The sequence below is a fragment of the Rhinoraja longicauda genome, chromosome 8, assembly GCF_053455715.1.
Source record: "Rhinoraja longicauda isolate Sanriku21f chromosome 8, sRhiLon1.1, whole genome shotgun sequence".
NCBI lineage: Eukaryota > Metazoa > Chordata > Chondrichthyes > Rajiformes > Arhynchobatidae > Rhinoraja > Rhinoraja longicauda.
In genome coordinates this window covers 50,170,490-50,194,739 of record NC_135960.1, presented here as the reverse complement: position 1 = coordinate 50,194,739, position 24,250 = coordinate 50,170,490, and the positions used below count along the sequence as shown (strand labels likewise).

Genomic DNA, 24,250 nt, shown 5'->3' with positions numbered 1-24,250 from the left:
AAAGAAAGAAGATTATTAAAAAAAGCAAAACATTCATGCAAAAGCAGTTAGAAAAACAGACCTCCCAACCCTTCCGAATTTGGCAGAAAGTTTCCGCTTTCTTATTTCATTTCCGCCATTCCGATTTTGCCTCAAGTTTTTCCGCAAAACACATGCCTCGTCCTGCCCAATCACCTCATCGCTCGGCTGGCCTCGCCTCGCTGCTCGCCTGGCCTGGCCTCGCTGCTCACCTGGCCTCGTCCAGCCTCGCCTCGCTGCGTAGCGTGAGGCCCGTTGATATTTAGAGGGGATGGGGTGGGTGAATAAGGGGGAGGGGGAGGGGAGGGGGGAGTCGGGGTTGGGGGGGAGGGGAATGGGGTTGGGAGGCGGAGGAAGAGCATGGGGAGGGGAGTGGGGGTGGGAGGGAAGGGGAAGTGGGGGGAGGGGAGGGGGGAGTTGAGGTGGGGGTAAAGGGGTGGGGGTAGAATGGGAGTGGGGGGAGGGGAGTGGGGATCAGGGGGAGGGTAATGGGGGGAGTGGGGAGGGTAGTGGGGGGGAGTGGGGGTGGGGGAGGGTAGTGAGTGGGGGTGGGGGGGAGTGGGGGTGGGGGGGACATGGACCGTTGTGATTTGCTGTTGAAGACCACTGGAGCAAGTTTGTCTTCAATTAAATTAGGTATGTGCAGTGTAAATGAAACTCTTTCTTCATAACTTAGTCATACATTTTATGACCATTGTTCTTTTATTCAATACCAAGGATTGGTTGCCAGTGTAAGATAAAAGCAAAATAAAAAAATAATAATTTTTTCTTTGTGTTGTAAAAAGTATTTCTGTTCAATAACCTTTCTATAAATAGCTGAATATACTCATAATAGGCCTGACATTGTACATGTAGTCCAAGAACTACAGACTGTTGGAAATAATAGTCGTTTTTCACACATGAATGTAGCGCAACGCGTATGCGCATTTGGCATGCATTTTTTTTTTTGCAGAAAATTTGTATTAAGCACCATATTATGAATTTTGATGTAAAATACTGAATTTTGGACATCAAAATTATGAATTTGTAAAATCAAATGTTGGGAGGTCTGGAAAAAAAAGTCCATCACAATGCAGGAGGTGAACCACAGTGTTCGACATTGAGGTAGGGCTTTTTTCAAGAACCTGATAGTTGTAGCTGTTCTTGAGCAAAGTGGTGCGGAACTTCAGGCTTCTGTATCTCCTGCCCAATGGTAGTAGTAGGAGGAGAGCATGGCCCAGATGGTGGGCATCTTTGATGATAGATGTCACCTTCTCGAAGCAGCGCCTCAAGTAGAGGCTTTCAATGGAGGGGAAGGCTATGGTCACGATGGACAGGGCTAAGTCCACTGCTCTCTGCAACCTCTTGAGTTCCTGTGCTTTGGAATTGTCATTCCAGGCCATGATGCAACCAGTTAGGGTACTTTCTCCTGCATCTGCAGAAGTTGCTTAAAGTGTAAGCGAGTTCGGTATCTCGATAAATGCAAGGAATCTTGGGATTTGTCAAAGGTCATTCGGGATTTTAAAAACCCCCGAACGCAGCGCTGTATAAACTGTGTATAAATTGTTAACTATTCTACCAAGGAATTAATCTAGAATTCTGTCAACTCAATAGCTTCCTTTCTTGTTCTACTGTTCACACACTACTTACACAGTCCCAGTTCTAGTTCAGTTCATTAATCTGCAATTATGAGATATTCAAAAAGTTAAAAAATGTATTATTTTCATTTAATCCTTAATGTGCTTGCTACTGGAATAAGAAAATATTACTTGTGTTTGAAACATTTTCTTATCTTTATTCATAATTTATGTATAAAATATATTTAATCAGGCAGGCCGTGACTGTATCAGTGTGATGTGGACTGATGCTCTATTACAGGCGGTGTGAATGTACCTTTAAGGCAAAAATTCATCTCCGAGGAAAACTGAGTACAGGGTTGGCCCTGTGAAGGAGCTGCCAATCCGATATAAGACATTTAACTGCGAAATGCCTGCTCTTTAGTATTGGACCAGGTATAGTTTAGAGATACAGCGTGGAAACAGACCCACCGAGTCCACGCTGATCATAATCACCCGCATACTAGTTCTATCCTACACACTAAGGACAATTTACAGAAGCCAATTAACCTACAAATCTGCATGTCTTTGGAGTGTGGGAGGTCTCCTGTACACTGACTCATCACCACCAGTGATTCGCCCAACTAAATTGATGTTGTTGGAGAACGTATAGATGGCATTGAAGCTGTGCTTAGCTATACTATCATGGCTGTTGAGAGATTGGAGCTGGGTAGTGTTCATGACTACCAAACCTTCAAACTCATCAGCAAGCTCCAATCCTATACGTCTCTTTGCAACTGGATCTCCAGTTTTCTCATCAGCAGACCTCAATCTTGCTAAGCACAAAGCCTTGAGGGGCACCTATGCAATGGTCAGTGAGGAGGAGGCGTTGTTACCGATTCGCACTGATTGAGGTCTGCCAATGAGAAAGTCAAAGATCCAGTTGCAAAGGGACAACAGAGGCGTGAAGCTTGGTGATGAATTTGAAAGTTTGTTGCACTGCTGAACACTGATCTGGGCAGAGTGGAGAGCCAGCGGTGAGAGCATCTGCTGTTGACTTGTTGTGGCATTAGACAAATTGAAACAGATCCAGGTCATTTCTGAAGCAGGAGTTGAATTGTGCCATAACTAGTCTCTCAAAGCACTTCATTATGGTGGATGCAAGTGCTACTGGATGGCCTGTCACCTTGTTCTTAGGTATGAAAAATGCCTTTTTGCAGCTGTTGGGAACCTCAGACCACAGTATAGAACTAGTGTACAGGTAATCGTTGGTTGGCGCAGACCCTTTGGGTCGAAGAGCCTTTATTCTACTCTGTATTGTTAATACTAAACTAAAACATGAATACATCAAGCCAACTGCAAGCACGAGGTGGAGCTAAGGGAAAAGTGTCAAAGATTTCTCAGCATTGTTTAGTGTTTTGAGATTCAGCAAGGAAACAGGCCCTTAGTGTGCATACATTGTCAGAACTATGACACCAATCGTCTTAGACCTTGTCATTCGACCAACCCCTTATTGTATCAAAGCCACATGATATGAGATGTGCATCAGCCAGCCCACATTAAAAGCATTCATGCATAGGCATCTTCCTCTCATCTGTAGAGGAAGCAAATCATAGGCCATCCCACGGGACAGCTTACGAATGAGTAACTTGATGGATTAGCTTATTTGCAAATCCATTAAAATGGTGATTAGCCTGATATTTATGTAAAATAGAGGGAATGTGCCAAAGTACATGTGGATTGAAGTCCTGCGCCTTCATAATCGATTCAGCAGGATACTGGGGAGCAGCAGTGCCTTTGGCTCAGAGGGATCTTACCTCATATTCATAACAATACCCAAAGGAGGCCACTTAACTCATCAAATCCATGCCAGCTCCCAAGAGAGTAATCCCATTTGTCTCTTACCCCTTTTATTTTGCTATAACACCGGACTTATTCTTTCTCCCAGTGTTACCCAGACGTTCCATGTCTGTGATGGTATCACTTGACTAGAATGCCAGATTCAAATGGTTGAGAAAGAATTGTGTTTCTCGCAATTAATAATTTGATACTATGGGCCATCATGTCAACATGCATCCTCTCACTTTAGGGTGCCGGACAGTGAAAAGAGTTCTTGAGTTAATGCATCTTATTTATAACAATATTATGGAATGATTTCCTTCATGGCAAAGATCAATAGAGTGGATCACTACTTTTATTGTATCTGCAGCAAACCCTTCCAAATAAGCAGCCCAAGAAATTACAAATTGAATGACATTAGGAAAATTGTCTGAAGAAGGGTTTTGACCCAAAAGGTCACCTATTCCTTTGCTCCAGAGATGCTGCCTGACCTGCTGAGTTACTCGAGCATTTTGTGTCCATCTTAGGAAAATTGGCTTGTCTGACTATGGTAATAGTGATGAGTTTTGTTGTTTCTCAGGGTTTTCTTTATTACCACTTGATCAGCTGTCCTGGGGACATTAATCTGTATCCCATTGAAATGAGAATGGTTACAGCTATCAAGTTCAAAATGACTAAAATGGGGAAGCAGCACTTGCCAGCCCTTGAAAGGGTTTAGCTTTAGGTTTATTATTGTCATGTGCACCAAGATGCAGTGAAAAGCTTGCCTGTATGATATCCAATCAAATCAGATAAGACCATAGAAACAAAGAACGACAGATGCTGGTTAATACACAAAAGGACATATAGTGCTGGAGTAACTCAATAGGTCAGGCAGCAATTCTGGAGAACTTGAATAGGTGACGTTTTGGGTTGAAAACCTTCTTCACACTGGACAATACTCTGCATGGGTGACACAGTGGCGCAGCAGTAGAGTTGCTGCCTTACAGTGCAGGGCCCCGGGTTCGATTCTGACTACGAGTTGTCTGTATGGAGTTTGCAAGTTCTCTCTGTGACCAAAGGGTTTTTTTCTGGGTTCTCGGGTATCCCACATTCCAAAGATGTATAGGTTGTATGTTAATTGGCTCTGTAAATTCTACATCTTAGACCTTCTTCTGGAGAATATTCTGTAGGATAGAACTAGTGCGAATACCTAGTATGTAGGATAGAACTAGTGTAGGGGTGATCATTGGTCAGCATCAACTCGGTGGGCCAAAGGGCCTGTTTCCAAACTCTAAAACTTAGCTAAAACTAAAACATGAACCCAATCAAACCAACATGTCTTTGGAATGTGCAAGGAAACCGCAGCACCCGGAGAAAACCCACATGGTCACAGGTAGAATGTATAAACTGCATACAGACAGCAGCCGTAATCAGGATAAAACCAGGGTCTCCGGCGCTGTAAGACAGCAACTCTACCGCTGCACCACTGTGCCTCACTTTGTAGTGTAACAGTTCCAGAGAAAACGTTCAATGTCCAAAAGGAGCATAACAGGGTATATTTATTAGGAAGTAGGACAGACATAAAATGCTGAAGTAACTCAGCGGGTCAGGCACCGTCTCTAGAGAAAAAAAAATGGGTGACACTTCGGGTAGGTACCCTTCTTCAGACTGGAAGATAGAGGTGGGATGCAGGGGGGGAAACTGGAGGCGAGAAATGGCAGAAACAAATCAAGGCCAGCAACAGTGGAACATGTAATATGACTAGGGTGGGAGAGGGGAGAGAGGGGGGGGTGAGAGAGAGGTGGTGGGGGGGGGGGGGGGGGAGGGAGGGGGAGGGGATGGGGGGTAGAGGGAGGGAATGCATGAGTTACTTGTAATTTGTGAAAACAGTCCGCACAGGAACAAGTGCCAGAGATCCTGCCTGCCATACAAGAGGGCATAAAAAAATATACAACTTTGCACCTAGATCACACCAGTGAGTGGCACTTTCTACAAACTAACTGGTCCTCCCTTTGACAGTTTTTTTTTTGAGATATATCACTCACCTTTTCTGAACGTTAAGGCCACATTTATGGGGATAAGAGGTAGATTTTGGCACTGACACATTTTCTACTCCGGAGAGATCAAGTCAAGTCAAGTCAAGTCAATTTATTTGTATAGCACATTTAAAAACAACCCACGTTGACCAAAGTGCTGCACATCTGACTAGGAAAAAAAGAAACATACAGTGGCAGGCAGCCAAACACAACGGCGAACTGAAGTTTGAAAGGGGAACTGAAGTTTGAAATAGCAACATATTTTCACAATTTACAGCATATCCCATATTGACATCTGGAATATTTTATTTATGGTATCACATAACCTGTTTATTAAAAAAATTCAGGAACAGGAACCTCTTCCTATTCAAGAATAGATCCCCCCTCCCCCAATAGCTCAAAAGATTGGGGTGCCAAACAAGTACAGTGGGAAACTAGTAACATAAACATTTGGTGTGCAGTTTAGAGATACCGCATGGAAACAGGCTCTTCAGTCCATGCTGCCCATCGATGTCCCACTCATACTCGATCTATGTTACCCATATTTTCATCTACTCCGTACATACAATAGGGACAACAGAGGGCAAATGACTTACAAACCCACACATCTTTGGGATGTGGGAGGAAGCCAGACCACCCGGAGGAAACCCAAGTGCTCACAGGGAGAAGATGCAAACTCCACACAGACAGCACCCATGGTCAGGATCAAACCCGGGTCTCTGGCGCTGTGAGACAGCAGCTCTACTAGCTGTTTCACTATGCTACACAGTGATGGTGGCATGACAGTAGAGTTTCTGCCTTGCAGCGCTTATAGCGCCAGAGACTCGGGTTCGATTCTGACTACGGGTGCTGCCTGTATGGAATGTGTATGTTCTCCCCATGACCAGGTGGGTTTTCTCCGAGATCTTTGGTTTCCTCCCACACTCCAAAAACGTACAGGTTTGTAGGTTAATTGGCTTGGTATAAATGTTAATTGTTCCTACTGTGTGTAGGATTGTGTTAATGTGCGGGGATCGCTGGTCGGTGCAGATTCAGTGGACCGAATGGTCTGTTTCCGTGCTGTATCTCTAAACTAAAAAAAAGATACATATAAAAGGCACAGATAAGGTAGACAGTCAAAACCTTTTTCCCAGGATGGAAAGACCAAATACTGGAGGGTATAGCTTTAAGGTGGGAGGTGCAAAGTTTCAAGGAGTTGTGCAGGGCTACTTTTTTACACAGATGGTGGTCAGTGCCGGATCAACATAGCAGCAAAAGTAGCATTTGCTAGGGGCCCCGCACCTTCGAGGGTCCCGAGCTAAATGCTTGAAATCGGCATCCCACTGAGGGTCGCTGTGTTGCGCGCGCCACTCCCCAACCGCCACGGTTTGAATGTGTTGACGTGGCTGCGCGGACCAATGGGCAACCGGCGCGTTACCGCCCAACTGCCAACCCCGAAACACAGACCCTCCCCCCCCCCCCCACCAGGGGTGCAGTGCTGCCAGAGCTCACCGGAGCTCACCGGAGCGCCGCACCACCGGCACCTCTGGTCTGAAGAAAGATCATGATCAGAAACATCACCCATTCCTTCGCTCCAGTGATCCCGCTGAGTTACTCGGGCATTCTGTGTCTATGTTCGGTGTAAATCAGCATCTGCAGTTTCTTCACGCGGCCGGAGGCCTTTATGGCGACGCCGCGGTCTCGATGCCTCCTGGATCGCCGCGTAGAAACCCAGGTCGGGGCCCGACCGAGGCCTCGCGGGTAGAAATCCGGGTTGGGTGAAGCGGCCGATGGAGCCCACGGCTGGGGCCCGTGTCGACACCACAGAGGCGTGAAGTGGGGCGTCGACAGCGGTGAGGCGTCGGCAGCGGCAGCGGCAGCGGTAAAGCTTCGCGATGAAGGGGGCGGCGGCGGCAGCAATACCTCTGGGGTCGACCCGCGGTCGATGGTCGATGAGATCATGGAGGACCGCCTTGAGGGGAGGGAGAGAGGGAAAGATCAAGGGAGGACCCAGCGTGGGGGGATCGCTGTGGGGGGGGGGGGACAAAAGGAGGAACCACCGTGCTTTGTAACTTTGTCGTTTTTTGTACACTGATTTAAATTTGAGATTAAAATGCATTAAGAACTAAGATGCTTGAAATATGAAGTAAAAATGTAAAAAATGCTGGAAACACCCAATGGGACAGGCAATATTATAATGAGAAACGTTTAACCGCTGTAGGCCCCGACACTAGGCTAACTAGGGTTGCCAACTGTCCCGTATTAGCTGGGACATCCCGTATTTTGGGCTAAATTGGCTTGTCCCGTACGGGACCGCCCTTGGCCCGTGGGGGGGGGGGGGGGGGGGGGGGGGTGGGAAGGGTTTGTAGGCCCGGATGCCACCTAAAGGATGTTGCATAGTAACAATAGACAATAGGCGAAGGTCATTCGGCCCTTTGAGCCAGCACCGCCATTCAATGTGATTATGGCTGATCATTCTCAATCAGTACCCTGTTCCTGCCTTCTCCCCATACCCCCTGACTCCGCTATCCTTAAGAGCACTATCTAGCTCTCTCTTGAATGCATTCTGAGGCAGAGAATTCCACAGATTCACAACTCTCTGACTGAAAAAGTTTTTCCTCATCTCCGTTCTAAATGACCTACCCTTTATTCTTAAACTGTGGCCGCCTCCTGTCCCGGGCGGCCGCCATTGTTGGAGCGGAGGTGGGGGGGGGGGGGGAAGGAAGAGTCCTGTCCTATCCCGGTGCGGGGATGTTCAGTGCGGTTGGTAGACAGCGGCGGCTCTCCCACTGACGGCCCTTGGGAGGCCAGAGCATGTTACTGCTCTGATGCCGCTGGACTCTGTGCAGCGTGGGGAAGGCACTGAGCCGGCCGGGGAGAGGAGGGGAGATGGGGGAGCCGAGGGCAGGCCCAGACCTCGGCCTCCACCGACGCCTGACTTCACCTAACGGAAGTTGCCTAGCAACCCGCCTCCCGGCTCGAGCGGCTGCCATTGGTGAAGCGGGAGCATGTGGCTGCTGGCTGGGTGAGGTCACGTGGGGCGCGGGCAGTAACGTCACCTTGTCCCATATTTAAGGTCCCTTTAGAACATGTGGTGCATGCCCCGCACTAGCTTAATCCGGCCCTGATGGTGGTGCGTGCCAGGAACACACGACGGGGGTTGATTGTTGAGGCAGATATGATGCTGGCATTTAAGAGACTTTTGGATAGGCGCATGGATATGCAGAGAATGGAGGGATATGGAATATGTGAAAGCATATAAGAGTTGGTCTTGGTATCTTGTTTGGCACAGAAATTGTGAGCTGTAGGGCCTGTACATGTGCTATATTGTTCTATGTTCTACAAAGGTGTGGTCATTATCCCCATAGCCAAAGAGTTAGCAATGCTAACTGTTAATAGGTAGCATACCAGACCTGAAAATTCTCATGCTGCTTATGACAGATCTTGGTAAGCACGGTGGCATAGCAGGTGCAGTTGCTGCCTCATTTCCATTTCAATGGGATCTAGATTTTTGTCTCTAAGACAGCTGATCAAGTAGTTACCAAAGAAAGCCCTGAGAAACAACAACTTGCATTACTACTACCATGGTCAGAAAGCTAATTTCCCTAATGCCATGTGCAGTTTACAGTTCCATGGAGGTAGAAATACTGTGTCTCCCTGTGACCACGTGGATTTTCTCGAGTTATTCTTATTTCCTTTCACCTCCCAAAGATATGTGGATTGAAAGGTTAATTGGCGTCGGTAAATTGCAGGGAAGGAGTGGATATAAAACTAGGATAACATAGAACGAGTGTGAATGGGTGATCAATGGTCAGCATGGACTCAGTGGGCTGAAGGGCCGATTTCCTTGCTGTATCTTTCAATTAAACGATGTATAATTGCTTCTTGCGGCAAAGCTTATTCTTGCACACCGCTCCTCAAATTAGTCATAGAACACAAAGTGCAGGTCAGTCTGAGTTACTCCAAGATTTTGTGTTTAGTTTAGAGATACAACATGGAAACTGGCCCACTGAGTCCACTCCGACCATCAATCACCATTACACTAGTTCTCTGTTTCACATCCAACACACTCGGGGCAATTTACAAAAGACAATTAACCGGCACGACTTTGGAATGTGGACCGAAGCACCTGGAGAAAACCTATGCGGTCATAAGGAGAATGAACAAACTCCGCACGGACAGCACCCATGGTCAGGATTGAACCCGGGGAGTCTCTGGCGCTGTGAGGCAGCAACTCTAACACTGCAACACCACTGTGCCCCCCCCCATTCTATGCAAGATTCCAGCATATGCAGTTCCTTGTGCATCCTCAAATAAGTCCCTGTTTGAAATACCATCTCTGTATTCTAGGGAAGAAATAATAAATTGTGGAATCTTATTCCTTAAACAGTACCTGATTCTCATTGACTCTATCCTCTTGTGAAATAGCATTCAAGGACATTCCCTTAGGAATTGCCATATTTGTCCCTGTGAGGCCCTCTTTGTGGGCTATGGGACTTGTGTTTTTCCAATGATCTTGGAATTTCAGATGCAGCCTGAAGTATATCGGATCCTTGTGAACAAAATGCCAATAATATGCCACATAATACCTCCTAGCTGTAGAATGTTCGATTGAAAGTTGAGTTTTCAAGCTCACAACTCTCCATTTCCAATTTTCTTTCAGTTGATTCTGACAACAGCTGCACTTTTTAATTCTCATTCTAACCAGCCCCCAAGTGTATTAGCTATGAAAAAGCAGAATATTTCTTGTAGCTATAAATTAGCTCACTTGGGACATGATGGGTAGATTGTTGTACATTAAAGTTATGCCAGAAAAGGCATTGAACTGCGAGGCATTTTTTAAAAACTGATAGTTACAAACCAACGCAAAAGATTCAAATTCAGCATAAAAATCAACATCAGCATCTTCCTTGATGGAGTCTGTTTCAGTATCATGCCATTGCAGCATTGAAACAAAGAGAAAATTGAAGTGAAAAACTTTAGTTATTAATATTCCTTTACAACATTGAAATCCTTCACATAAAAGGCGACTTGATCTGGCGATTTTCTGTACAATCTAATTTCTTGCTCATGCCTATTTTAATATAACACTACAAAGGTTTTTTCTCTACAAGTAGTGCAAACATTTATAAAACTGCTCTGAGGTTGTTCATGCCAGGGTTTGTTATACGATAAATTATTTTATTGCTCCTTCCTGTTGGCTGTTGTTACTGAGGTGACAATGTGGACAGAATTGTTTTGGCTACTGTGAGGCAGCCACATCACAAGTAAATTATTTTTAAATACATTCCTGATAACCCTATATATAATAGCCACTGCATTTTCCGGCACCGTTCCTTAGGTTAGTGATGCAGTAGCTGGCATAACTTTGCATTTTGTACTCTGCTTATCCAGCTTCTAAGAAGGCCGTTTATCTTCATCATCATTAGAGTGGACTTGCACTATCCCACTGAAATGATTGCTGTCGAAGCAAACAATGTGTCGACCGTAATGTATTATTTCCCCACATAATAGATGAGTTCTGAAAAACCGTCTTACATAAGTGCTCAAATCTCATTCTAGTGTCATAGAGTTGTACAGCGTGGAAACAGACCCTTCGGCCCAACTTTCTCACACCGGCCAACGTCCCATCTACACTAACTAGTCCCACCTGCCTGCGTTTGGCCCTATCTTTCTAAACCTGTTCTATCCATATACCTGTCTAAATGCTTTGACTACCTCTTCCAGCAGCTTGTTCCATACACCCACCTCCCTTTGTGTGAAAAAGTGTCACCAGCGGTTCTGAAGCTCCAATGATTGAGAGTCAAAAAGTGTTAAGACAGTTTAATTGTCGTATGTACTGCATGGAACAATGCAATTCTTAGATAGACACACAAAGCTGGAGTAACAGCGGGGCAGGCAGCATCTCTGGAGAGAAGGAATAGGTGATGTTTCGGGTCAAGATCCTTCTTCAGACTCGACCCAAACGTCACAGCATTTTGTGTCTATCGTCGGTGTAAACCAGCATCATCTGCAGTTCCTTCCTACAGGTTTATAGGTTAATCAGCTTCTGTAAATTGGCCCGAGTGTGTCGGATAGTGCTAGGTGATTGTACAGGGTGATCGCTGGATGGTGCGGACTTGGTGGGCCAAAGGACCTGTTTCCACACTGTATCTCTAAAGTCTAAAGTGATTTGAAACTGCACACTATATTCCTTAGTCAATAATTACTCAGTCTTTTTAACTAAATGCTTCCAGAGCAAAGCATACCTTATTTTTAATTTTGCTTATCATCTTTGTAGGTGCCAGGGGATATCTGGTTCGCAAAGAATATAAAATGATGACAGAATGTGATATTTTATCAAGAGGACAAGAATTCCAGAGCACGAAATATAGATCCAGCAATGACTCTGAAAAAGCACTGTGAGTTAATGGTGAAGTTACTAAGCAAGTTTGACATGACTCAAATGATACTTTAAAACAATATTCACAAGGAGCTATGAATCCACTAGGGACATTTTTTTTAACATTTTCCCAGCCAATTAACCTACATACCTGTACGTCTTTGGAGTGTGGGAGGAAACTGAAGATCTCGGAGAAAACCCACACAGGTCACGGGAAGAACGTACAAACTCCGTACAGACGACGCCCGTAGTCAGGATCGAACATGCGTCTCCGGCGCTGCATTCGCTGCAAGGCAGCAACTCTACCGCTGCGCCATCTCTCTCTAATCATCCCCATTAACCCATCATCCAGATCCGGCACATTCTCGCAGTGGTAGAGTTGCTACTTACCACCTGTATTCAATATTCAATCTGTTACTTTAATGTTCCATCCCACTCCCACTCTTTATTTGTCTGTGGTCTCCTGCACTCATCATGGTTCAATGTTTTTTTTTATTGTCATGTGTACCAGGTACAGTGAAATACATGTTTGTGCATACTGCTCAGCAAGACTATCCCTGTACATAAGCACAATCCCCCAGTTAGTACAGAATGTACGGGACAGCCCATTGAGTCCATCTGCAAGAGTCACCATTTTGGCAATATTTCACAGTTCCAACTACCGCTGGCCATAAAGGCCCGTTGTAGTTGTCGCCTCCATCCAGTGGTCCCGCGAACTGATGTCCCTCTGCTTACATGGTAAACATGAGTTTAAGAATAGTTGTTCATCTTCCATCTGGGCACCTTGCGGTCTTTGGGACGGGGTATGGAATTGAGCATTGCTCTCTCTCTCTCTCTTTCAGAACTACCCACCACTGCCTTCGGTTATTCATCTGTAATATTGGCTCTTTCTTTTCTCTCTTTGTTAGTACCGCTCATCATTTCCCAGAGCTCAACATTTCACAGCTTTGACATTCCGTTGTGTTTTCTCTCTCTAATCATCCCCATTAACCCATCATCCAGATCCAGCACATTTGCGCAGCGGTAGAGTTGCTGCCTCACCGCGCCAGAGACCCAGGTTGGATCCTGACTACAGGTGCTGTTTGTTGGGAGTTTGTGCGTTCTCCCTGTGACTGCATGGGTTTTCTCCGGGTGCTCCGGTTTCGTCCCACATTCCAAAGATGTACAGGTTTGTATGTTAATTGGCTTCTGTAAATTGTCCCCAATATGTAAGACAGAACTAGTGTATGGGTGATTGTTGGCCGGTGTGGACTCGGTGGGCTGAAACCCACGCTGTATCTCTAAACTAAATTAATTTGTTCCTATGGCCAACCTGACCTAGTTGTATGAGAGATATTCACTTTGTCTTATCCATCCTAGTACCCTCTTTCCAGCTTAAAACTAATTTATTTTCTCTCTTTCCTAGTTCTGGCAATATTATCTCTATTTCTCTTTCCACAGCTAATCTGCTGACTGCACTATCTTCTGTTTTTGTTATGGCATACTCTGAAATGCTGTTCATCATTTCTGTCAGCTCTCAGAAACTGCCCTTTACAAAGATGTTCCAATCAAAGGCCTCAGCTGTAGGGAGAGATCAGGCAGGCTCGGACTTTATTCCTTTGAGCAAGGGGTTGAGGGGTAATCTTCTGGAGGTGATCTTATGAAATCATGGGGAAAAGATAGAATGCCTAGAGTCATTTACCCAGAGTTAGGGAATCAAGAATCATAGGACATAGGTTTAAGATGAGAGGGGAAAAATTTAATAGGAACCTGAAGGGCAACTTTTTCACTCAAAGGGTGGTGGGTCTAGGAACGAGCTGCCAGAGGTGGTAGTTGAGGCAGGTACCATCACAACATTTAAAGACATTTGGACAGGGTTGGAAAGGTTTCGAGAGATATGGGCCAAATGCGGGCAGGTGGGACTAGTGTAGGAGGGGCATCTTGTTCGACATGGATAAGTTGGGCCAAAGGGCTTTTCTTCCCACGCTGTAGGACTTTATATCTCTATGACTTCCATTCCTTGACACTTCATTTGCAACCAGATTTCATTTGAAGTGGCTACATTTCCATAGAACTCATAATTGCCTGATCGAAAGCTTCTGGAGAGTCCATACGCATCACGCCTCTGTGATTCCTGAAGCCACCTTTCAGTCATGTTCAAACATTCTCTCAGGGTTATCAAACATGCTGTTCCTGTTACAAAATCTGCAATGTCTGTTTCTACTTACTTTCACAAATAAATTATAGGCATTTCAAATTTACTTAAAATCTGCAAAGCTTTACTTTTCATAAATGCTAAGCAGTTATCTGTAATGATCTGCATTTGGCTCTGTATACCGTTTTGAAAATCGATATGTTAGTCACCTTTTAGTACTCAACCACTCTAACATGTAAAGATAGATGGACATAAATCTCCAGCTAAATATTCCAACCTGCCTTTCTAACATTATTTCTAACTACAGACTCTATCCATTCTTGGCAACAGTATGAAACTGAAGCAATCTCTTCATGCCATGAAGTCATATTTGAACTCAAAATGATTTTGGGCCACATTTCCATACCATCATAAAGACCACCTGCTCCCACCTCTGCCCCTGGCTTCTCTACATCTCATCTTATCTGCTGTTAACTCACTCATCCATGCTCTTCTTGTGCTTGTCATCCCATTCCAACTTAGTTTAGTGATACAGCACTGAAACAGGCCTTTCTGCCCACAGAGACCAGCGACCATTTGTATACTAGTTCTATCGTACACACTATGGACAATTTACAGAAGCCAATTACCCTACAAACCTGCCCGTATTTGGAGATGTGGTAAGAAACCGGATCACCCGGAGAAAACCCACTTGGTCACAGGGAGGTTGACTAAAACCTACCTCGTTGACCACGTTTTTGTACATTGGCCTTATGCATCTCTAGAACATGTTGAGATGTTTTGTGATATTAACAGTGCTCGATAAATGAAAGCTACAGTTGTTGCAGCTCTAAAATATTAACCCAGCCTCACCATAGACTCAGGTTCGATCCTGACTACGGGTGCTGCACTGTAAGGAGTTTGTACGTTCTCCCCGTGACCTGCGTGGGTTTTCTCCGAGATCTTCGGTTTCCTCCCACACTCCAAAGACGTACAGGTATGTAGGTTAATTGGCTGGGTAAATGTAAAAATTGTCCCTAGTGGGTGTAGGATAGTGTTAATGTGCGGGGATCGCTGGGCGGCACGGACTTGGAGGGCCGAAAAGGCCTGTTTCCGGCTGTATATATATGATGATATGATATGATAAGCGTATATTTTACAGTGTGTAGAAAGGAACTGCAGGATCTGGATAACACTGAAGATAGACACAAATTGCTGGAATAATTCATTGGGTCAGGCAGCACCTCTGGATGGGTGACATTTCGGGTCGGGACTTCTTCAAACTGAAAATAGAGGAGAGGGAACTTGGAGGTAAATCACAGAAGGGGAGGATTAGGGTTGTGATTTGTGAGACCCTCTACTTTCAGTATGAAGAAGGGTCCCTACCCGAAACATTACCCATCATTTTTCTCCAGCGATGTTGCCTGTCCCGCTGAGTTACGCCAACACTTTGTGTCTATCTTCGGTGTACACCAGCATCTTCAGTACCTTTCTACACATTTTGTCCACACCACAGCGAAATCGCTTCAAGGTATGCCTACTTTGAAGAAGCGCTCCTCCTCTCTCAGAGTTCTGTGAAACCCTCTCTCACTGCTCACTGCTCCCTCTCTGTGATTTACCTCTAGATCCCTCCCCTCTACTTTCAGTCTGAAGAAGGGCCCCGATCCGAAACGTCACCCATCCTTTTTCTCCAGAGATGTTACCTGAGCCGCTGAGTTACTCCAGCACTTTGTGTCTATTATTTGGTATGATAGACTTGGCTAAAGTTAGTTTGGTATTTTGTTGAAGATGTAGCAGTTCACCCAGTGCACAGTTGCATGGAGAATAATCAGGCCATGTCTGTCCAACCTTTCCCTGTAGCTAATACCTTCTAATCCAGGCATCATTCTGGTAAACCTCCTCTGCATCCTTTCCAAAGCCTCCACATCCTCCCTGTTACAATTTGAATCATTCCACGTAAAAAGAGCGATCAAGAGAAAAAAAAACTTGGGTTTTAGATTTATTGCACTTATTATCCAAACAACCTTATTATCGCTGAGCTTATTTATTTGCACTAGAACATAATAAAATATAGCAAAAGTTTCTTGTCAGTGGAAGTCACAGCTGATTTTGTTTATGGTGAATCTAAAGGACTGGCTTCAGCTCAACAATCCTTCCGACACTTCATCCACCCCAGAAATAATCTTTTTAAGTCTGTTTTGTAAGCTTCCAATGAACAAACCCTCTCACCTTAGAATTTTGCAAGGTATTGTCGGTAAGTGAAACACCCTGGGAACTTTTGATTCAATGCCATTAAACAAGTCGGTTTGATCAGCATAAGCTTCAGTGCAAGTGTGGACTTCTGATGTAAACTGTACTACATCAATGGCCCTTTTTACTCTTGAGGAAGAAATCAGCAAAGTAATTCTGACAGAAATTCTGCATATATAATGGAAACATATTGATCAATGTGTCATTAAATGTTCTTCTGTTGCACATGCATTATATTTTTATAATGGGTCATTATATTTCTTGTAGCTTTGAATTTTCCATTTGTTTGTTCATTTACAGTCATATCAGTCGTGTTGAATCTCATAAAGGAGGCATTGAAGATGAAAAGGTAACATTTTTCTTACACTTGCTCCTCCCACTCTCTCTCTCTCTCTCTCGCTCTCTCTCTCTCTCTCTCTCTCTCTCTCTCTCTCTCTCTCTCTCTCTCTCTCTCTCTCTCTCTCCCTCTCCCTCTCCCTCTCCCTCTCCCTCTCCCTCCCTCCCCCGCACCCTCTCTCCCCTCTTGCACCCTCTATTTGCAAACTGCCTGCCACATATCTCACCTCCTGTCTGCACTCACAGATTCTCACACTCTCTAACCCCTTGCACACTCGTAAACTGTCTCGCTCACACCCTCTCCCTTTCACAGTCCATCATCACTGCCCAATTTCATTTCCTCTCTCGTTCCAACACACTACCCTAGGTCTTCACATGGGCTTTTTCTCTCTCAGCTGTCCTCAGGTCCTCTCTCGTACCCCATCTGGTCTTGCACACCCTCTCAGTCTCGCATCCCCCTCTCTCACATCCCCTCATTCACTTGTCCCCATCTCCCTCGCCCCCCCTCTCTTGCCGCTCCACCCTCTCTTTTGCCCCCTCTCTCATCCCCATCTCTCACCCCCCATCTCTTTTGCCCACTCTTGCCCTCACCTCCCTCTCACCCCTTCTCTCTTGCTCCCCCTCTCTCCCATTCCCTTCCCTCCCTCCCCCTCTCTTCCTCCCCCTCTCTTTTGCCCCCATCACACCTCTCTCACTCCCCTCTCATGCCCCCTTCTCTCTCGCCCCCTCCCTCCTCCACCTTCCTTATTCATACCCCCTCTTCTCTCGCTCTCTCTCTCTCTCTCTCTCTCTCTCTCTCTCTCTCTCTCTCTCTCTCTCTCGCACACACACACACACACACACGCACACACACACACACACACACACACACACACACACACACACACACACACACACACACACACACACACACACACACACACACACACACACACACACACACACACACACACACACACACACACACACACACACACACAATCTGTGTTCAAAAACCTAAATGCATAGGTCTGAGGTATATTCAGAGCTGCCCTGCTGTACTATCTTAACATGAAACCACTATAGCAATGTTTGAAGTTTTTGAGACAAAGGGTTCCTTGCATAGAACTGGTTCTGTGGAGAGACAGGGTGGTACTGTGAATAAGAGAATCAAAAGGCTGGAAATTTGCTGCTGTGAATAAACGCTAGCATTTCCCTGAGGTGATTTGTCTTGCACTTCACATTCTACAGATGTTAAAGCCCTTTTCTCTGTAAAGACCTGAGGTTCTTTGGTAACACTTTGATATTCTGCATGAATTCAATATGTGAAATGGAAGAGTCATTTTATGACTTGGAGCTGCGTATAGTCTTTGATGTATGATCCAGTTTTTGCTGCTTGCCACTTGATGTTGAAAGGATGAAATAGAAATGCATAGATTTGCCAGTAACTCTGTTAAGCATATGTAAGATTAAAAAGTAAAACCTTTGGAGTATGTTGTTAGAAATCTTAAACAGATTAATACTTTCCCATTGTTCTTTTATTTAAAAATATAAGTCGTTAGCATGACTAGAAGTTATTAGTGTGCTATTACTGATGCACAATGTGTTCAATTCATGTTTGGGATAAAAATAATTTCCTTTATTCATTTATGTAAGTTATACTACTTAGAAAACATGACTCGTTACTTACAAAAAGTCACCTATTTTGTCAGTAATGTTCTTTACATAAGATTTGCAGATGCGTGTGAAATAAGGGTCCACTTGCTTTAAACTATGAGGGTTATTTCTACTCAAACCATGCAAAGATGACTATCTTCGATAACTATTTCCTTTAATGTAATAAAGAGGAACTGCAGATGCTGGTCTATACCAAAGTTAGACACAAAATGCTGGAGTAACTCAGGCAGCATCTCTGGAGAACATGGATAGGTGATGTTTCAGGTTGAGTCTGAGGAAGGATCCTGACCCGAAACTTCACCCATCTATTTTCTCCAGAGATACTGCCTGACCCGCTGAGTTACTACAACATTTTGTGTCTAAACATTTCCTTGTTTGTGTACAAGTAATAAGTGATATAACTTTACAATATCTGTTACAAGTATGTTACCCCACCATCACAAACATTCACAGGCTAAGAATGGAAACTATTATTTTAAGAAAGTTTAGTTACATCGTTTCAACTTAATAAATTTAAATATATTTATTTGGATCATTGACTGTTCATTGTGCATTCCTATTACCAATATGTTTATTTGTTTGTCGGCATTTGGAATTGTAAAATAAAATTGAAGAATATAATAATCTGAATATATTTTATTATTTTATGTTATTCTTGGAAAATGTAAATTGTCTTTTTGTCATTGCAAAGGCTTCAAATGACGTGACTAATCATCAATCACCAAATAAGACAAAGCCTCAGTTTCATCCAGTTATGAAAGGTAAGCCTGGGTTTGGAATGAATACTTGCCCAAAGCATACATTAATTAGTGAATAATGGGTAATTGTGCAATTGAATAAATTGTTATTTCTCTCTTTTAACAAAGCCAACTGGATGTAAACAATAGTTAAAACTGCTTTATTTGCATTTAGTTAGGATAGAGATGCTCCCAGCAAGAGGGGAAATTGCTCTGATGAATACTGAGTGGAACAAACCTAGTTTAAACTAACCCAATTTGAATTCAATTGTGTCATAATTGTGGCTGGCATTGCTCAACATAAGTGCCAGTAAGTTTCAGAACTCTCATGAATGTGGAACTCTCAAACTACCTGGACAAGTTTAATTGGCTGCTTCCACTGAACTCCCCATTGAGTCTAATAGCAGAGCTGGACTCTAGTTCAGTTTACAGATACAGCGCGGAAACAGGCCCTTTGGCCCACCGAATCCGCACAGACCAGCGATCCCCACACATTAAAACTATCCTACACACTAGAGACAATTTACACTTATACCAAGCCAATTAACCTACAAACCTGTATGTCTTTGGAATATGGGAGGAAACGGAAGATCTAGGAAGAAAAATCCACGCAATCACGGAGAGAACATACAAACTCTGTACAGACAGCCTTCGTAAATTACTCAGGCTTAGTCGGGATCGAACCCGGTTCTCCGACACTGCAAGCGCTGTAAGGCAGCAACTCTACCGCTGCGCCACCATGCCGACTTTGCTGAGATTCTTCAGCAGTTTTGCATGGGACTTTGGCTGGTAAAGGCTTCCAGAAGAGCTTCATTGTGGTGGTCTGTTCTAGTCCACTGTGTGCATCATCTGAAGTTCTCTGCTGCTCATGGCCTCAATGCTTGACTACGCTACAGCCTGACGGAACAAGATCTGCCTTTTTGATTCAAAGGGGCTAATTTCAGTTGAGATGTGTAGTGCAGTCTCAGATAAGATTTGTAGTGCAGTCTGAAATAATGCACAAGAATACTAAAGTGCAAAACATGTAAGTCATTGGCAAAGTACTTTCAAAATACAGCTTTTCATTACCTTGTTTCATGTGTATAATTATTTTTCTAAAAAAATGACTCTTCAAAGTCGAGTTTTGATCCTCCACTCTCAGTGGGACCCATGTATGCAGCAGGTAGCTAAAATTGCCGTCTACGCTACCCGCAGATGGCCATTGTTTGTCTAACATGCTGCAATTTTAACCTGCTCTCATGAGAAGACATGTAATGTAGAGTACCAGGAATATAATGAATCAGACAGAGACAAGGAGAAGTGTAATGCAGAAAAGACCATGTGAATCTTGTTTATTTTACTCTCCGTCCACTCTGTATACAGAGTAATCGGAGAGTGAAATATTTAGTGAAATATTTATACCACTTGGCTTTTTACCATTTGAAGGAAACAAATGTTTCACATATTCACTTGATTTACAGATTTAACCCACTCCAGGCTTTCTGAGTCTCTGACCTTCTCAAAGGAATATATTATTGTCATTGTACTTCACATGAGTAAAGCATCATTTCTCTATTCAGTTGTTATTGCATAAGCTAAAGTATTGTCCTTTCCATCTTTACCCCATTGCGGACTTGTGGAAAAATGCACGACAATACTGAGAACAAAATTCTGCACTCGGTATCTTCCCCTTTGCTCTATCCATTGTAATTGTGGTTGACTTGATTGTATTTATGTTGCTTATATCTGTTCTGATTGGATAATATGCCAAAACAAAGCTTTTTGCTGTACATGTGACAATAATAAGCCTAAACCCTAAAACTAAAAGATTCAGTGAAATCTTGTGTTGCTTCTTCCGATTAACTTCTGGAATTGCACATCAATATTCTCTTGAGTATCTCATGTAGTGTTTTACATATAAACATCAAATCGTGTCTCCTGTTTTCAGGAACATAGCTCTGCTATCCATAACAAAAGGTATATCATCTTTTACTAATCTACTTGAGTTCTTTGTGGAATAGATTTGGGGAAACCAGAAGATCTGATGTATTTAGATTTTACAGGGCAGTAGATTATCTTCCATATTGGCCAACAAGGTTAGGACAGATGGAATTAAGGTAATTTACAGATAGAGTAATACAGCTTGGAAACAAGCCCTTTAACCCAACCTGCCCATGCCGACCAAGATGCACTATCTACACTAGTCGCTCCTGACTGGGTTTTGGCCCATATCGCTCTACGCCTATTCTATCTATGTACCTGTCTAAATGTCTTTTCATTGTTGTTATAGTACCTGCCTCAAGTACCTTCTCTGGCAGCTTGTTCCATATAACCCCACCCCCGTGTGAAAAAGTTGCCCCTCAGATTCCTATTAAATCTTTCCTCTTTCGCTTTAAACCTATGTCTTCTGATTCTTGATTTCCCTAGTATGAGCAAAAGGCTCTGTGCAGCTACTCTATCTATTCCCCTCATGATCTTATACACCTCTATAAGATCACCCCTCATCCTCTATGCTCCAAGGAATAAAATCCTAGCCTGCCCAACCTTTCTCTATAGCTCAGGCCCTCAAGTCTGGAGGGCGTGCAGCGTAGGTTCACTAGATTAATTCCCGGAATGGCGGGACTGTCGTATGTTGAAAGGCTGGAGCGATTGGGCTTGTATACACTGGAATTTAGAAGGATGAGGGGGGATCTTATTGAAACATATAAGATAATTAGGGGATTGGACACATTAGAGGCAGATAACATGTTCCCAATGTTGGGGGAGTCCAGAACAAGGGGCCACAGTTTGAGAATAAGGGGTAGGCCATTTAGAACGGAGATGAGGAAGAACTTTTTCAGTCAGAGGGTGGTGAAGGTGTGGAATTCTCTGCCTCAGAAGGCAGTGGAGGCCAGTTCGTTGGATGCTTTCAAGAGAGAGCTGGATAGAGCTCTTAAGGATAGCGGAGTGAGGGGGTATGGGGAGAAGGCAGGAACGGGGTACTGATTGATAGTGATCAGCCATGATCGCATTGAATGGCGGTGCTGGCTCGAAGGGCTGAATGGCCTACTCCTGCACCTATTGTCTATTGTCTATTGTCAAGTCCTGATGTGGGTAGAATATTGGTTAGTGTTTGAGTGGAAGTGTGGGATCAAAATTGATCTTTATTGGATTGGAAGGCTGTAACTAATAAAGTACCACAGGAATATGTGCTTGCAGCTTAGGTTTTTGCAATCTATACCAACACTGGTAATGACGTTCCTTGCAGCAGAAAAAAATGGGATGCCTCTCACAGTTGAGTTTATCCTCCTTCTTGAAGGTGGTCTAAAATATAGCATTCCTGAGACGCCCTGCATAGTCTCCCCAGGGGCAACTTCCACTCCCCTGAGGAGGTTCCATAAAACCTTTATGGACAATCCAACTGTAACAGAACTGAAATGAATGTAAATCTTCTGAGTGAGGCATGATGGGTCGGAGAAGGCCATCTGAAAGAACAAGGCAGTGGTAGTTTAGTTTAGAAATACAGCATGGAAACAGACCTTTCAGCCTAATGAGTCCATGCTGAAGATTGATCACCCGTACACTAGTTCTATGTTATTTAGCATGAGCTGGTTCCATGACTCTTCCTGAGGGATTATTGAATACTTCATGATCCTAGGCTCACTCTAACATAGAACTGACATGCTGTAGTCATCAGTGCATGCACCCCAACCTTGGGAAGCAACAGCTGAGGTTAAGAATGACATTACTCCAACCTTGGAGGTGGGGGGGGGGGGGGTGGGATTTCCTGGTTCACATCTCAGAGGAAGACAAATTGGACCTCTTTGGCAACTTCAGGGAAGAAGACTAATCAATTGGTAAGGCAGAAGAATGTGGGAAGCTATCTCCAGAGCGGACCCCTTCCTGACAAAATTCTTGGACCATGATCTCCAACACCCTGTTACACCAGAAAGATGAGCATGCAAGTTACCATGGCAACACCCATGATCCAAGCAAAGGTGCCTGTAAGACATTCGGATCATCCATGTGAGGAACTGAAAACATGCATGAGGCACCTATGTCATGATTGGACTTGACAACCATTAAACCAATCATTGCATATTCAGCTTTACTTTCTCCATCAGCTTGGCACCAAACATCACTGCCAATAGAAACGTTGCCGTAAGAAAATCAATGCCAATGCTTTCAAGGTCCCCATCCATCAATCCTGGATTTAGACTTTCATGCTGAGGATATGCGCCCTTTATTTCTGACAGTTAAAACACTTTATCATTTGGAGTTAACATGAGAGCTGTGGATAACTTCCATTACATCTGCAGTAGCTATTCATGCCGTTCCACTTTTGATCTTGTTTTGGATTATGAAAGCAAGATCAAATACGAGGTTTCATCTGCATAATAACTCTGATTGAATTTGTTCACCAGTTAAACTACAAACAAATTTATCATGCAGTATGTAGTCTAGGAGAGTGCCAATGTTGCATTGCCTAGGCAGATCTTCAATGAGGTGATGTGCTCAATGCCAATTTTGCCTGATGCCTGATTTCTAGTTGTAGCTCTCCATAATATCTGAGGATTTAGAATTGAGATGAGCTTGAAATGTTTGTGCTACAAGCGACTCTGCAGGGGGAGAGGGGGGTGGGGGGGGAGCACATGTTTTTGACTCCCATTCTTTGATGCTCTTCGAGTTACGGAAAATCATAATTCTGACCATTTTATTAGGAACACAACAACCCCTCCCTTCCAAGATGTGGGATCACCTGTACTTTACAATGCAAAAGCATTATTGTTGCTTTCCATAGCATTATACGATCTGCTAACATAGTGTCCTGAATGTGCGTGGACATGTATAATGTACATTTACATGTATGAACATTTATTGATGGTGTTATTCATTTTTAAGAACGTGGTATGACCTTTGATGCTTTATTATACACACTACCACTGTTAGTTGAAAGCTGATTGCCTTAGGTAAAGGGTATTTTTTTAGTAGATTCATTCTTGTTACTTGCCTTTTTAAATGGCAATGTTACAGAGCCTTAGGATAGTAAATATATGCTTCTTAAGGGAGCAATCTTTTTGCACTTCCATAATCATCAGTTTATGCAGACCTATTCTCACCCTCATCATCAATTTCATTAAATTATTTGCTCTACAAAACATTCCCATTTTATGTATGAACTGAAGGGCTCCTGCACCCCATTGCATTCTCCAAAGCTTCTGAAACAACCAGCCTGAGTCTGAGCCGGTATCTAACCCTGTCTCCATGTGCTCATGCTCTTCTGCACAAAGATTGAGGTGATCTTTGACCAAAGAAACTTACCCAAGAGCACTTTCAGCTGTGCTGCTCCCCTTTCATACTGAGCTTTGGCAAGTACACTCTCTTGTTCCGACTCTTGCTTGTGCAATATTCCCAGGGTTAATCATCTA

The 24,250-nt window shown here is 43.9% G+C and overlaps 1 protein-coding gene across 3 annotated transcripts in view; it reads left to right on the top strand.

Annotated features, from left to right (window-relative positions):
• The window catches only part of myo3b (myosin IIIB), a 337,839-nt gene that overhangs the window by 241,202 nt on the left and 72,387 nt on the right, over positions 1 to 24,250 (top strand). For all 3 annotated transcript variants that reach the window (XM_078403918.1, XM_078403917.1, XM_078403919.1), the window contains 3 exons: positions 11,670 to 11,790; positions 16,435 to 16,483; positions 18,818 to 18,887. In XM_078403918.1, coding sequence (XP_078260044.1) covers positions 11,670 to 11,790; positions 16,435 to 16,483; positions 18,818 to 18,887 — 240 coding nt within the window. The remainder of the gene's footprint in view (positions 1 to 11,669; positions 11,791 to 16,434; positions 16,484 to 18,817; positions 18,888 to 24,250) is intronic.